Source organism: Primulina huaijiensis, chromosome 7 (genome assembly GCF_012295235.1).
Source record: "Primulina huaijiensis isolate GDHJ02 chromosome 7, ASM1229523v2, whole genome shotgun sequence".
Taxonomy (NCBI): Eukaryota; Viridiplantae; Streptophyta; class Magnoliopsida; order Lamiales; family Gesneriaceae; genus Primulina; species Primulina huaijiensis.
The window spans coordinates 2,602,382-2,619,561 of NC_133312.1; the positions used below are offsets into that span (position 1 = coordinate 2,602,382).

Below are 17,180 nucleotides of genomic sequence, written 5' to 3' on the forward strand. Positions count from 1 at the left end.
TTCCTCATTAAAATGACAATCAGCAAAACGTGCTGTGAACACGTCGCCTGTCTGTGGTTCAAGATATCGAATGATCGATGGACTATCATAACCAATATAAATTCCAATCTTTCTTTGAGGTCCCATTTTCTTTCGTTGAGGTGGTGCAATAGGCACATACACCATACATCCAAAAATTCTCAGATGAGAAATGTCTGGTTCTTTACCAAATGCAAGCTGCAATGGGGAGTATTTATGATATGCACTTGGTCTGATGCGAATTAATGAAGCAGCATGTAAAATTGCATGTCCCCATATAGAAATAGGGAGCTTTGTTTTCATAATCATTGGTCTAGCAATCATTTGCAGACGTTTAATCAATGATTCAGCCAATCCATTTTGAGTATGTACATGAGCAACAGGATGCTCAACAATGATTCCCATAGACATACAATAATCATTGAAAGTCTGGGAAGTAAATTCACCAGCATTATCAAGTCTAATTTTCTTGATTGTATAATCGGGAAATTGATTCCTCAATTTTATTATTTGAGCAAGTAATCTTGCAAATGCAACATTTCGAGTTGACAATAAACATACATGTGACCATCTGCTGGAGGCATCAATCAATACCATAAAGTATCTGAATGGTCCACATGGTGGATGGATTGGTCCACAAATATCACCCTGAATACGTTCAAGAAACATTGGTGATTCAGTTTGGATTTTGGCTGGTGATGGTCTTATAATAAGTTTTCCAAGAGAACATGCTTTACATTGAAACTTATTATTCTGAAAGATCTTCTGGTCTTTCAATGGATGACCATGTGTATTTTCTATAATTCTTCGCATCATTGTTGAACCAGGATGTCCTAATCGATCATGCCAATTGGTTAATATTGAAGAATTATCAATTACCATGTTTGATTCAATGGGACGTATATGTGTATAATGCAATCCAGTAGGGAGCATTGGTAGTTTTTCAATCACATATTTCTTTCCTGATTTATATGTGGTAAGACACATATATTTCTCATTCCCTTCATTCATTGTTTGAGTATCATACCCATGGGAATATATATCATTAAAACTCAACAAATTTCTTTTCGATTGTGGTGAATATAAAGCATCATTGATCAAAAATTTTGTACCATTAGGTAACAAAAATTGTGCTTTACCACATCCTTTAATCAAGTCTACAGGACCTGATATTGTATTCACCGTTGTTTTTGTTGGTTTTAGTTCCAAGAAATATCTTTTATCTCGGAGGATAGTGTGCGTTGTACCACTATCGGGTATGCAAACTTCAGCTTTGCTCATAGCATTTTCCATATTTGAACTTCAAAAAATATGCAATGAAAAAAAATTAATGACAATACATATTTAAATATAACACATATCATAATTGTACAATAAAACATTATCATATAAATACATGAAAAATAAATTATTGTACATTTATATTCTACCACTATATTGTTCATTTTCAGAGAAATCATTGAGAAAATCTGCAGCATCAATATTGTTCATTTCTATCCCACCAACATATTGATCATTTCCAGAGAAATCATTCATAAAATCAGCAGCATCAAAATGAGTTGAATCACTCAAACGGTCACTTCGCTCAGTGAAGTTGGTCTCCTTTTCTTTCCCCTTTATCGATTCTTTATAAAGTTTGCAAAGATGCTCAGGGGCTCGACAAATACGAGACCAATGTCCTGGAGTACCGCATCTGAAACAAGAACTTTCAAATCTTTTCGAGTGATTTTCATTAACACTCATGTTTTCTTGATGCCTTTTCTGTGGATGGTTTGGGACGTTATTTTGAGATGAGTTATAGAAATAACTATCTCGATTATTTTCAAAACCACGGCCGCGTCCACGACCACGACCACTTCCTCGTCCACGTCCACGTCCACGACCTCGACCTCGACCTCGACCTCGACCAAAACTTTGTCTTTGAATTTGATTTTGGTTTCCAGGTTTAAATTCATTTTTACTTACAGCATTTACTTCTGGAAATGCTGTTGATCCAGTGGGTCGGGACTGATGATTTCTCATTAATAGCTCGTTGTTCTTTTCCGCCACAAGAAGACAGGCGATGAGTTCAGAATATCTCGCAAATCCACGCACTCTATATTGTTGCTGTAGTGTTATATTTGATGCGTGAAACGTGGAAAATGTTTTTTCAAGCATTTCCGATTCTGTAACCTCATGTCCACAAAATTTTAACTGCGAGATTATTCTATACATCGCTGAATTGTAATCACTGACTTTTTTAAAGTCTTGGAATCTTAACATATTCCATTCATCACGGGCGGTCGGAAGTATAACTTCCCTTATATGTTCAAATCTCTCTTTTAATCCTTTCCACAGAGCCATGGGATCTTTTTCGATGAGATATTCACATTTTAAACCTTCATCAAGGTGTCGTCGTAAAAATATTATAGCTTTTGCTTTTTCTTGTGATGAAGATATACCATTTTCTTTAATGGTCTCGCTTAGACCCAATGACTCAAGATGCATTTCTACATCAAGAGTCCATGGCATATAGTTTTTCCCAGTAATATCAAGAGCGATGAATTCGAGCTTTGCCAAGTTTGCCATGGTGGTACTAAAAATTACGATGCATTTTATTAGTTAATGAATATTGCAATACAAAGTAATGGATAAACAACAAGTACAAGTATTCGTAAAAATAAAGAAAACACACGAGGAGGATATTCTCCGATAAATACAAGACTGGTGAGTATGATAACCAAAATAATTAAAAATAACCTCGTGAAAGCCATCTTCTTTTTTTCTTCGAAAATTTGATGAAGAATAATTTTTAGAGAAGAAGAGAAAGTTGGAGTGATTGAATGTATTTGTGAGATTGTATTTATAGAGCAAAAACTAGCCGTTTTGTTACCGTTTATTACCGTTGGTGTATAAGAAAATAAATGTATGTATTTGTATAATTTTATGGTAATAATATGGTGTATATAATATTAGTCATATTTAAATAATTATGTATATCATATCACATTATTATAATTAGGTGTCATAAGTTATTTTGTTTAAAAAACCTTATAGGCTTTTATACTTGTCGTATCCCTTACCGGGAGTGTGGGATGTCGTCTTAACATCCTCCCAGGATTTATAACAAGTTTTTGAAAAAATTATTTTTATTATTTCTAACAATAACATTATATTATATATTACATATATAAACAATAAATAAATAACAGTAAAATAAATATTATTACTTTTGTTACCTTTTTCTTCTGTTCGGAGCTTGGAAAAATATGGAGGACTTTTAGAGCTTCGTGCTGATAACGTGTTGTGAAAAAGTAAAAATTTACGGTAAAAAGTAAAAATCTAAAACTCTCAAAATTATCACACTACACACTTTATAATATTTTTCTCTCAACTCAATTGTGATTTTCTTCACAAATGAGAGATCTATTTATAGAAAATTTTTACAAATAATCCAAAAATAAATTACATCATTACCTTAATCATCACACACAAATTTCAATATTCAACACCTAATTTTACCTAATTTTCAACATTCAAATATTCAACATTCAATATTCAAATACACATATTTAAATATTATTTTTCAACAATACTGATACTAATCATAAGAATTCTTTTTTGGGTTTTTTTTAAATAATAAAGAATTATTTATTTACCAAAATATCATATTTTAAGTTTTTTTTAAAAAAAATGTTCGAAATTCCATGCCCAACTTTTTTTAAAAAAAAAAAGTGAGAGGCGACTTTTAATTTTTCAAGGGGTTATGAAAACTTTATTTTTTTTTATATTTTGATAAATCTAATTAATTTTTTATTGCTCAAATTTAATAACCTAATAATATAATAGCCTAATTATAATATTGACAAAAGACAATAATAGAGAATATAAATAAAATAATAATAGTAATAGTATTTTAAATTTAATAATAATATATAAATAATATTTCCAAAATTAGGTATGTACAAAATTCAATTTTTTATATTTTTAATCTTTATTAATAGAAAGTATTTTTATTTTATTTTTTCCCCAAAAGTTCGCTTGATATGAATGAATCGGTTCTTTTTTTTCTTTTTTTGGTTTTTTATGAAATATTTTGGGTAGATTTGTCAAAAATTCGGTTTAATTTTCAGGGAAAAAAATTCAAACATTAGAATTCTATTTTAAAAATTGGATATAAAAATAATGACTTTTATTACTCGGTTTGAGAGGTTTTAGCCGATATGTTATGAAAATAAGTGAAATAGAATCAAATAAACTGATTTAAATCATCTTTAGAAAAAGAAAAATCGGATTTCTGAATTAATCAAACCAAATTCTCGAATAAAATCGGTTCATGTCAATTTTGATAGTATTATTTCATATTTTATTAATTCTAAAATGTTTGACATTATTACTACTAGTATCATGTAATTTATAATTTTTTAATCAATATCATTAAAAAAATTATCTAAACAATGTAAAAAATTATTATATTTATAATTATAATTTTTTAATAAAATTTAGGAACCGTGGTATATACCACGCTACTTCAAATTAAAAAGAACACAGGATTTCAGACTAAAAATGTAAACGAACTGAATCAAGTCGAATATTAGTAAAAATTTAAATTTCGAATTAAACTTGAATTAAGTATATTCCAACTCGGTTCGAAACTCGAAATTTTTTAATTTTTTTGCTCAAATTCGGCTCGAAATCTTTTAATATATTTGTGAACTATTTGAACTATTATTCGGATAATAAGGTTCGTAGAAAGTTTAAAAGCTCGAGATATATATATATATATATTTCGATGTTATGTTCTTTGCTCATTGTCGCGATGTTATGTTACATATTACAACATTAGAACCTGCCGGGCTTCACATCTCATGAAACAGGACACTCGGAACTGGTAAATGGAATGAAAACACCACAAGTTTGGAATCATTTTGCTTCTTTGATCCTCGGCCCATGCTCAGATTTCCTTCTCTTGGGCTCGTTCTCGCCCAGCTGCAGCGAAAAGCTTATGTCTTCATCTGAAGCATTCTTCAATTCAGAGAGATTTTCAGATATCATGAACCTATGTTGTTGATCGTTTTGATGCATTAGAGGATCACCATTAAAGCTAGGTATGAATTGATGCTCGAAACTTGGACCTGTGTTGAGACCGTCTTCCAAATCAAACCCACCATCCACTGGCGATGAATTTATATCTGGTCCGGCAACACCATTTTCCAACGGGATGTGCTCGATTTGAAAACCCAATGACTTGGATTTGTCTTTTGGAAGAATTATATCCGGAGGTGAGGAGTCCCCAGCATTGGATCCAACCATGGAAGCCGCTCTTTGTTCTTGAACGGCGACTAAAGTGACTCCACATGTATATTAGATCAAAATCTTATTTAAAATGAACCATAAATGTGAGAATACGTGGAACATTCAAAATGGACCAACCTCGTAGAGATTCATCAGAAGTGATTAGATCAAGTTCGAGGAAATTGAGCAGGCGCCCAAGATCAACACCGCTAGTCCAGTTCTCCGGAGGCTGGCCAACCTTTAGTTTAAGCCTTCCCCTATTGGCAGTTCCACCCCATATAATCCCAATAGGCCTTGGCTTCTCTCCATTTTCACCTTTTAATATGATTAGACTCCCACTGTCCCCTTCGAGGTCAAACGTTTGTTGGTTCTCACCAACGACAAGAAAATCGGTCAAAAAGCATATCCCTTTTTCATCATTGTACTCTAGAGCATATGCCAATACAGTGCCAGTGGTTAAACCGGAGCTTCTTCCAACCTTCATGACTTGCTTTCCAACAAGACTGTCAATTGAAGATTGTAAGTCTATGGTTTTCACGTTTCCAATCTCTCCTATCCCTTTCACAGATGTAGTTACGGCGGTCATGCCAAAATCATCAGTGAATGGTATGAATGCTCCGTCTGCTCTCACAAATGTCTCTGCAAGTAAAAATCAAATATTATGAAATTGTACCGCTCAGTCGATGAGAACTTAGAAAATTGGAAATGTTAACTAACATTTGAAAAGACAGGAAAAGATAGACACACTCCCATTTCCATAAAATCGATACTTATTACATTGATGTTACTCCGCAATTGAAATAAATCTTTTGTCATATAAAATATGAAAATGAAAATTGACTGGATACAACTAACCTGGATTAATGCCAGCAAATATCCCAAACCAGAGGTCATCCCTGATGAAAGAAGTTGCTCTCTCAACTGCACCAAGATAAACACCGGGTCCAAGTGTTGGTGGTAAAGGATGAAACATCTTTTGATTCGGGTAGTCTAAATCAACTGCAACGTGACGATTTGTGAGAAAACCAACTTGTCGATTCCCTGTTTGACTCCTTACGATAGCACCCAAGGTACCATAAGTTTCCTGATTTGCAACCTGCCATTTGCAAATAAAGTGGAGATGCTGTAAGTGGCAAGGAACTGGCTAAACATGAATGAAACATAAATGTTCGGAGAAATGGGTGATTCCAATTAAGACTAAGAACAGTAAGTTGTTTTCAAGTTACCTGAGAACCCGATCCAATGCATGGATCACTTCCACGCAGGTCATCAACAATCTCAGTGTACAACTGTTCCTTGGGTGTGGGCTCTGGTGCACCAAAATATGAAAACTCAACCACATCCACATCACACCACACACCTCCTGGACCCTGAAGGTGTGAATGTAATCTCAACATCAATGCAGAATAGTGACAAGTCAGACGGAGAAGCACAGCATATTCAGCAATTCGCTCTATTCCTATACCTCCTATGGAGGTTTGAAGATAACACTTACTGCTTTATGAATACTGATAACAGTGCACATTACGTATGACAATCAATTATATGATAAAACACTGGTATTTCTTAATATCAAGAAATAATATATATATGAAGTAATGTGAACTTTAACGAATAAAAGAATTAAGAGCTAAAATAATAGAATTTAATATTTCATAATTAGATGATGGAGTATTTAAGAAAGTAAAAAAAAATATACCAAATAGATCAAAAGCTAGACAAATCAATAGATTCATCAATGCAAATAGAGAGGAAATATAAGGGGGGGAAGCCATACCAAGGAGACCAAAAATAATCAGTGATTTTCTCTCCCTTATTATATAGGACAGATACATGCACCAAAAGAAGGGACAGTAGTAATAGAAATTTTGAATTAAAATTTATCAATAATTAGCAATATTTCATAAAAATTTCAGGTTTGATCTTCATTTGTATTATATAAAATAAATTTAAAAACTTCAACAGGAAAGGTGAAGGGCAGATGACTACAGCCTGGTCATCTTTGTTATTACCTCCAAAGCAGTTGGTAAGCACTGTATTGGAGTAAGCCATTGCTTGTGAACTTTCCTTGACACAAATACCAGTATGGCAGGTATATCCGTCAAAACACCACGCCGAATTCGAAAACCAATTGCTGTGCCAAGACTGTAACAACGTAAAATTTTGCTGTGAAATGCTCTAATGGTCATGAGCTCAAGCAAGGTATTTGCTCGCTGACCTTCTGGCAAATGGCCCAGAGTTTCAGGCAAAACCCCTTTCTGTAGGTTAGCGAAGTAATTAGCCCTTTCTTCAGCATCATCTTTTATTCGACAGGGCCATGAAAAGTATGCAGCATTACTCTCACAGTGCTGCCCAGCTGAGGCATGGGGATGGAGAGGTGGACTAAATGAAGGCTGGTAAGAATGGTTGCAACAGTATTTCTCAAGATCCAAAGATGATCCGTCTGATGGTGTTGAGCCTGAGCAATGGGCTCTTGAAATCGGCCTTGCATGTTCCATCGATTAATTCACTGCAGAGAAAGTATCAACTTCCTGCAAGGAGTGAACATTAAAAGGCTGTTCTAAAACAATCATCTATACAGTACACTCATTTTACAAAACTTTGTGGGGTCAATTTTATTGATCATTAGGGCATGAATATAAACGTGAAAAAACGTGAAGATATACTTCTAACAATAGAGGTAGTGGAACAAAGACATAAGTTTTCTATGTAAAATCGGTAAATTCCCAAATGTGAACCATTGTATGACATTCCAGTAAAGAATGCAAGGGGAAATACTTCCTGGTGTCTTTGCTTCAGTTTGTGCAGTCTGCATTGTGTTATGCAAGGTACAGTAAATAAAAGGAAAATTTTACTTTCTTGGAGCTTATACTTTCTAATGGCGTAAAGATATTGGAATTTGAAATCTAACAACATTATAACTTGTTTGGTAACTGCGGAAGCAGCTAAATGCTAGAATATTTCCAAACAAGGAAAACCTGAGACTCTTTGAATGAAAATAGTTTGAAGACAAATGATATTTGTTTTACGGTTTTCCTAATAACCCAGATAGTGTATTGGTACTACAAATTATAGATAGCTAGAATCTTAGTATCTAGCGGGGTTCTGCATCTAACAAAGTATCAACATCAAACGTTGAAAAGAAATAAACGCAGAGTGTAAAAAAATATAAAGCGAAGACCAAAATCTTGAAAACTTAAACAATTAAACATCAAACAATAGACTACATTGAGAATTGAAGCTGAAGGCAATCAAATCATTTCCCATCATCAATAAACAGAGCAAGACAAAAGGATGTTCAGCATAATCACAACTGAAGCCAGCCAAAAGTTTCATTTGGTGACCGCTTAATTCGACATAAAACACAGCAGCAGCAATAGCAAAGACGCCGGAAACACAGATTAAGAATCAACAAGAAACAAGTAGAAAGCAAAGAAGCTTCTCTCTTCACTCTTGCTATGTTGTTGCTTCCCACTGATCGATCTAATTGGTTATGACAGGCTAAAACACGGCCCACTGATCAAAAACAAATATTTTTGACAAACTCAGTCATAGTTTAGCTAAATCAGACGGTAAACAGAAATTGTTGCAAAAGAAAGACGATTACTAACTGAGGGAAAAGAGTGAAAATTGGATGTTGCAAACTCACTGACCACACAAGCACATGCGTAAATCAATTTACCGATGCCTAGAACCCATCGGATGTAGGCATCACTGTACGGAGAATTCGACAACGGGCCAAGTTTTGCTTTTCCTGGTGTGGAGCTTTTAGTTCGTGTGTGAGAGAGAGAAGAAGAAGTTGCCTCCAGTTATTTTCCTTCAATTCTCTACAATGCTTCCATTCAAGTAATCAATCTCTCATTTTTTGTTATTTTTAATTCACAAATTTTATAGCAACAGAAATTAAAGTTAAACCCTTAAAACACTGGAGGAGGTGAAACTTTGTTAAAATTAAAAATATATTACAAACTTAATTATATTTTTATCATTTTCTTATTCAATTAAACTACACACATCTTTCAATTTTGTACCCAAATAAAAATAACACCTCAAATCTGGATTACGAATGCATAAAATTGTATTGTCTATTATTTTTAAATAAGGGCACTTCCCGTGTACAAATTGCCGTGGGTGAGAAAACATTGTCGTGATACATTGAGCTGAAGAACAATGAAAATGTTCTTTCCATTGTAACAAGGTAAGGCGATACCAGCAACGGGCCCTAAGCCGACAACAACAAGTGGGATGGTGGGGGGATGGAAGGACACTGAAAACATTTAGTGGGGATTACATGTACCAAATCATGCTTCAATTTGCTCAAACAAATCCCGTTTGCACGAATTATTAAAAATCATACGCACAAATCACTATGTATAAACAGATACAATTGATCACATACAACAAGATATCAAACGACACATACATCAACCGGTCTCTCTTTTTATATCTAGAACCACCACTCGTGTAGTTGCCATATCAGGTCCAAATCAATCCGGATATCAGCTGGGTCGAATCCCATCGCCGCTCATGTCTTCTCAGGTCCCTTCGTGAAGCCGGTATGCATCTTCAGCCTCCAAAATAACCATCATGAAATCGGCCTCAATGCTCAAGGTTATCAACACAGGCGTATATGTCAATGTTCAGCAATAAGCATCATTTATACCTCACATAATCAACAATTAAGCACTACATAGTATTCGTATACACAAACAATATCATAAATCTACATCTTTAGCACATGATCACATGTAAATCAATCCAGAAGTCGCCATTAACACATGAAATCAGTCGATAATAATACCTATAAACCCACATTTAGCCACAAATTCAGTCATCAGAGCATAACCCCATCAACATAATCGTACACATACTTGTATGAAATTGGTTGCTGAACGATCATTCAAACAAAGAGGCCGTAGTATTATATGCATGCATAACTTAATCATTCCCCTAACAATAAGCAAAAACATATTTTGGCAAATACCGTTCGTGTATATAAATTATAATACTATATACATATATAACTATGAACTTTGAATTATGTCAGCAGAAAGACTGAAATGGAAATTATTTCAGACAGACAATGTGTAATAGGTGACAGAGATTCAAAAATTGCCTCCGCACTAAAATTAAAATTTATCAGCTAAAGAATCTTTGAGCACAATACCAGTGTGCGGATGAGATCTCCAACTTGCACGGCAGATTAAGATTATTTTGGCCCCATGGCTTACAATTGCACCCAATTTTGGAAAAACATCGCAATTTAACATCATAACAATAAATAACAACGTACTTCGATAATTGCAGCTATACGAAATCCTTCTAACCAAGGGAACAGAACTGGAACAATGCCAGAAAAACACACACAAATGAAAGAAAAAACACGAAACATGATAGTTTTTTTTATATATAAAAAGCCCGCGCATCCGTCATTGCCGCCGCATAAAGCGATCGGCTTCGGTTGCAGGCAGTCTTCATTGCAGTAGAAACAGAGGGGGACGGCAACGAGAAAAGACCAAATCCCGAAAATAGGAGCCTCCTCAAACCTCCCTCGGTCACCCTACGGCGGCGAGCGGCACCTTATTTTCACGATCACCAAAACCGATAATTCGAGGTGGCCGCCTCCCTCCGCCTCCTGCTCAGATAAGATCAAGTAGTTCGTTAAAAGCCCTAACTGGGTTTACGCACTTTATACAAATCAAAAGAATTTCTATTACAGGCTGGGCTCCTCATAAAATCACAAATCTGGGCTATATCTAATTTCTTAATGGGCCAATTTTTATTTTTTATTATTTTGAGTTTTGGGCTAATTGTTTTCAGTGGCAGAGTTGCCCCAATAGGCAATAGGCCTATTACTTTAAGTACCTGTTTATCTCAAGCGTCCCTTGAAATCAAGAAAATGATTCCAAGAGTATTTGTCAGTAGGACATTGTAACAGATTGTTGATTGCAACTTGAAAAATACTTTTTTCCCAATCGAAAATAGATTTGTTACAATTAAATCTCGAAAACAAGTGCATGTTCAAAACTTCGAATCTTCATGTTTGATGGACTATAATCGACGGATATGTTTAATTTTACTTTCCATAACATTTAAAAAAAAAAATCAAATATAATCTCTCTCGTGACATCTTCAAACAAAATTATTATATTGAGGTTGTGCTTGAATTCATAGATTTTGAAGAGATTGGTTTGATTTTGAAAATGATTTGTGGAATATATTATGAATTATTATATATATCATATGTGTAATTAAAATTCATCGTAATTATAGTTAAAATTGTTTAATTTAAAGTAGAATGAACTAAAATTCATTTTAATCTTGTTGATCGAAACAAGTTGAGGAATTTGAAACGCATCGGTCAAAACACGACTTTAAGTTTTTGCAAGAGAATATGTAAAGGTACTCAACATCTTCTGTCGATGTGTAGTACTCTTGTTTACATATATATTGTAATCGATATTATTCTCAAATTATGATTTTAATTTTACCCTTGTACCATTCTAATTTAATATTGTGTTTTTTTCAGTTGAGTGACGATTATATTTCAATTATGATTAAAAATTTAATTATTTTTATACTAATTGTTGTTAAAAATACGAGATCCCTATTATAATTAAAAATTATATTATTTTCACTAATTATTATTAGAAATAAAACCCACACTTTATCCCTTATTTCTTGTTTTTTCTTTTTCAAATATTAATGTCTCGTTTTATTTTCTTTACAAAACATGAAAAAGAAATAAAGGAGATTGAGATCGGTGCCTTCAATTCTCATATAATTTTTTACATAAAAGTTTATTGAATGTTCATGCCGTGAATATAGAAGATCTAACGATAATCATTGATCTAAATATGTGTGGTTCATGATTTCTTTTAATTTGTTACAATATGCGGTATCCGTCCGAGAAAAAAATACAAAACTTTTCCCAACGTGATTGATGAAGTCAAATCAAATCGCTAACTGGATTTAAAAAAAATTCATAAGGATGTTAGATTATAGAGTTGGGATGTGCAATTGTTGCTCATGTGAACTCGAAAAGAAAATTTAGTGGATTGTTAGACACGAAAACTCTCCGATACTCAAATCAGCACCAGTCCAGGATGAGTAATGCTTACCCGATAAATGTCAATTATTAACATTTCACGAGAGGCTTAGTGGACTTGGACCTTTATCGTGTGTTAGGCTTATAGTATTTTTGGACATGATTTATTTTTGTAATGAAATTTTCATGCTTTTTTTAGAAAAAAACTTCAAACGAATCATTTATTTATCGTAGATGCATGCAAGTGATTTTGATCGTTTTCATTGAAAGCTTTCTTTTTCTTTGGCTTTGCTTTTGTGTGGTGTGGTTTTGATTGGCTGGAATGAGCTCCTCTTAAAGGAGAGAATATCGCTGCCTACTTATTCGAGCATTATTGCAATGGGACATTCTATTTTGGAATGAGACATTTTTTAAAAATATTTTTTACAAATTCGAATTTAAAATTTTCAGAAAGTGTCTATTGAAAATTAGAGTGAAACGTAAAAAATATACATGGAATCAGGCATGCTTAACGGATCAGTTTGGACCCGAACTGACCCTGAACCGGTCCGTTAAGCCCGAAACCAGATCCTGTAAAGAAGAACCGGACCCGAAACCTTGTACAATTCATAAGAAAGTGGGGTGGTTCCGGATCCGGTTTCGAATCGGTTCCGGCCCGCACCCGGATCCGACTCGGAACCTGAAATTTAAAAATAAAATATAAAAAAACCTTAATGCTATAAAAAAAATTGTCCATTAATATTACTAATTTTAATTATATATTAAAATTTAATAAATTAGAGTTCGGAACATGTTCGACCCGAACCGTAACCGATTTATTAACAGTCGAACCGGTCTTAAGTTTGGATTGGTTCCAAGTATTTGAACTTGGAACCGGAACCGGTTAATCAGTTCAGACCGGTTCCGAACTCATCGGACCCAAAACCGGTAGGAATCGGTCCGAAACCGGTTCGAGGGAATGGATAAGCATGCCTACATGGAATGTGACAGTATTTTACAGAGATGGTGTATCTGAGCGTTGCTGCATGAATCGCTCGCCTAGACGGACGTAAGAATTAATAAATTTATTTTTTTAAAAAATTTTAAAAGCTCATCATCACCATCGTAATTAATTCTATCATCATAATATTTTAAAAAACGTGTATCATACTAAACAAAAATAAACCGCCTGAGCGACGATGATCGTCCACCTATCGTCTAACGCTTTTGAAAACACGAAGTATATGACCGATTTTTACGACATATGTAAGGCTCTCTTTAGCACTCTCTAGTCAAATTTCGTGGCTGACAGGGACTTTCTATTTTTGGCCATTTATCAACATTTCAATTCTCCAAAAGTATATTGATTTGATTTATAGACTTTAGTGAAGGGTTATAGAAGTAATTTAATAAAAATAAAAAAATATCTTAATTTTAGTTTGGTAAGTTTGCTCAATTAGAGTTTCACTCGTTTAATTTTTCAATGTTTGGTTTTTATCTAATTAATTGGAATTTTTTGGTCATTTGTTCGTCTGAAACTACTAAATTTATCAGTTATCTCTTATTTATCTCATAATAGACTCTACGACGAGAATAAAACCCATATTGTACATAATAAATCTATTTAAACAAAAAATAAAGAGAAACGACATATATTTTCTTCTCATTTTGAAATATTGAGTGTCTTTTTGCATTATTTTCTCCATTGTTTTTGTTTATATTTATTTTAATGTATACAATATAGATTTATTCGCACTCTATGAACTATGTATGATAGTACGAGATCATATAAACAATATTCGATAAATTTAATTGTTTCAGAGAAAATGACCAAAACAATAAAGTTGAGTTCGAATTCATATATACTAGTTACTCTGCACATGCGATACGTGTGTGTACAGTCGTTTTTATCATTATCGTTGGACTAAAGTGAAATTTAACAAATTATAAGGGGACCAAATTGATATTTGAATTTTTGAAATAAAAAAATAAAAATAAAAATGTGTGTTGAAATTTAAAAAACAAAACAAAAAATAAAAGTGTAATATTAGTATCATATAAAAGTAAAGTCGAAAGAAAAAGATGATATCCTTCTTAGATAGTTACGATCATGTCCTCAACTTTAATAAAATAGTTATTTCATAAAAACGTGAGTGTTATTCAAATGACTCAATTGGATGACTCAGCAAAGTCACAATCCAATCCTTCAATAATTGGGATAGGAAATTATTGTTTACTCGGCTAATCTTTACATGATTGCCTTTATTTAGAAAATGGCATCATTATTGGAGGTTTACTAGTTGGTTGATATTAGGGAATTTTTTTCGCGTGGGATTGATTTAAGATTATATATATTTCATTCAAACAATATTTTTTCAGAGAAAAAAAAAGACTGTTTAAAACAAGATAAACATGAAAAGTTGCCATCGATGTAAAGATTGATGGTTCCACAATTCCAAGTACATGGACAGGGGGTTCATAATCACTACTTTGGGCATCTCAGCTTTAATCCAACTCGGACACCATCCATGCTCATAAGATAAGTATCCTAAAAACGTTTGAGGAAAATAACTTTTTCGGTCCACTAACTTTGTATATTTCGGATTTTGGTTTACTAAGCTTTAAGTTTTGATTATGATACACATTGACTTTGATTTTGTTGGATTTCACTCATATTTCGCCGAATTGCTGACGTGATACCAGAAAATACTAACGTAACTGAAGGGAAATATAATTTCCGTATTAAATTTATTTCCAATATCAATTTTTCTTTGTCGATATGATTTTGAATATTTAATCGTGGTTTTGCCTTTCTAGATAATGTGATAATTAATGTGATGATTATGATAAGATTTTTGTAATATGAAATCTTTGTTTAAAAAGAGTTTGTTTCTAACAAAACTCTTACTTTCTATATTGTGTAGGTTTTCTTGTTGATAAACTTTATGGCTATAAATAAGAGGATTCATCTCATGCAAAGTGAGTGGTGATTTACACAGAAACACATACATACTGTTGCACATTTGCACGCCATAAACTTTAGAGAAAATATTCTACAAGGTTGCTGCTGATCGAAGAGTACTGAATCCACGTGTTGTCGTGATTGTTGGAGACATCTGCAGAAAACAACTGTGAAGGAGTTGGCTGAATATTTGTTTTTGTTGCTCTAGTTTAGGCATCGTGTTTTGTTTCCTTATATACTGTTTTATGTGGTTCTTTGTTTTAGGAAGCATCTGATTTTCTCAACGTGTTGAGGAAATTAGTTTTTGATTAAAATCACTAGTGATAGTTTTTTTTGTGTAAACTTGTTGGTTTTCTGGTGATTATTTTTGCCCTGAGGCACCACGCAAGTATTTATGCTTGTGCAAAATTTATTATGTTCCATCGTATTTACTTAAAGTTCATTTGTATTACAAACTTATATATTACGCTACATATTGTCTAAAATGTTGTAACATTTCACATAACACTTAAATCCGATAAACACAAATTTACGGTCACATATCATCTTACTTGTTTCACTATTAAACAAAATACACCCCAAACCATACAAGAACATATGAATTTATGGCTTGCTGATGTCACGTCATCAATTGAACCAAAATTGATAACTTAGTGGACCAAAAATATCATTTTTCTTAAATTATATTTCTTTAATTTTCATATTAGTATTGATTTATCTACCTTTTATATATCCAATTACAAAAACTCATTCTCTTACATTGATCAGTATTAATTTAAGGTTGTCAAATAAAAAATAACCGAAAATGTAATTACTCGAAATGTTTCTGGATGAACAAATTTCTATTTCGAAGCATAAAAAGCTTTTTTGGAGTGTTTTAGCTTTAGCATAAATGCCAAATTTTGTTTTCGTTTTCAGCAGTGTGTGTGTGTGTGAAAGTGGCTCAATTCTTATCCAAATTTCCACTTATTTTTCTTGCCTTTATTCTGTTGTGATTGCAATAAAAAGCCTAACCTAATCATAATATCAGCGCTACCTAAGTTTCAAATGCATGGAGTCCCCCATAGGTACCACATGCAGGATACAAATTAATTTTAATACCAGTTTATTAATTTGGTTGATTTCTTACTTTGTATATATGAACAATATACAAAGAGTTGATTGCAACATTGGACACAAAAATTTAAGTGGAGTCATAGGGGAAAAACCGATTTTGGGTTAGCTGTGAAAATATGGGGTGTCATGTGGTACGATACACGATAATTTTTGTATTATTTATAAGGAAACACAAAAAATTATTACAACACGAATTTGTAATAATTCTAATGTTTGAAAAGTGGTTTGATTTTAGATGTAAAATCACTAAAATATTTGACCAAATCTACATTATAATTGAATATTGATGTTTTTTTCAAAAAAATGAACAAAAAAACTCACTTAACGAGATTTTTTAAGACAATAACAAACTTTGATATTTTCTTTGTTGAAAAAATTCAAAATACACATTTTCACATCATATTTAGTTTTTACACATTTTTTAGACAATTTTCTATCATTTATTGAGCTTTGGGCAAAAATCCTATATATATATATATATTTTGTTTTCGAGCAAGTTTCTCTATATTTGTACGAGGCCTGGCTCCGTCCCTGAGTGGAGTGGCACGCCATAGAGATGAAAATACGAGGATAATTTGAGATTGAAAATTTTGTTTATATGATAAAAAGAATAAAATATAGATTTTCAGGAAAATTTATTATCTATATTTGTTTTTTTTTTTTTAAAAAAAAAGAGTCGCTTGATGTTTTTTGACGAATATAAAGCAGCTAGCTTTTATGAAAAGATGCTACAAAGGAAGAACTCTCCCCCAAACCACCTTTATTTGGTTCTCTATATATTTG

The 17,180-nt window shown here is 32.9% G+C and overlaps 1 protein-coding gene across 4 annotated transcripts; it reads right to left on the reverse strand.

The window, feature by feature from the left end:
- Positions 1-4,777: 4,777 nt before the first annotated feature.
- Positions 4,778-9,132, reverse strand: LOC140980412 (protein NARROW LEAF 1-like). 4 transcript variants are annotated; one of them, XM_073446212.1, is made up of 6 exons: positions 8,946-9,132; positions 7,305-7,823; positions 6,519-6,662; positions 6,148-6,388; positions 5,431-5,931; positions 4,778-5,339 (listed from the first exon to the last, which is right to left on the reverse strand). In XM_073446212.1, exons 2-6 carry the CDS (start codon positions 7,788-7,790, stop codon positions 4,921-4,923), a joined length of 1,791 nt encoding a protein of 596 aa, XP_073302313.1. In that variant the 5' UTR covers positions 7,791-7,823; positions 8,946-9,132; the 3' UTR covers positions 4,778-4,920. The 4 variants fall into 4 exon arrangements, with proteins under 4 accessions (XP_073302313.1, XP_073302314.1, XP_073302311.1 ...); XM_073446213.1 differs by having other exon boundaries at positions 8,942-9,132; XM_073446210.1 differs by having other exon boundaries at positions 8,904-9,132.
- Positions 9,133-17,180: the final 8,048 nt, after the last annotated feature.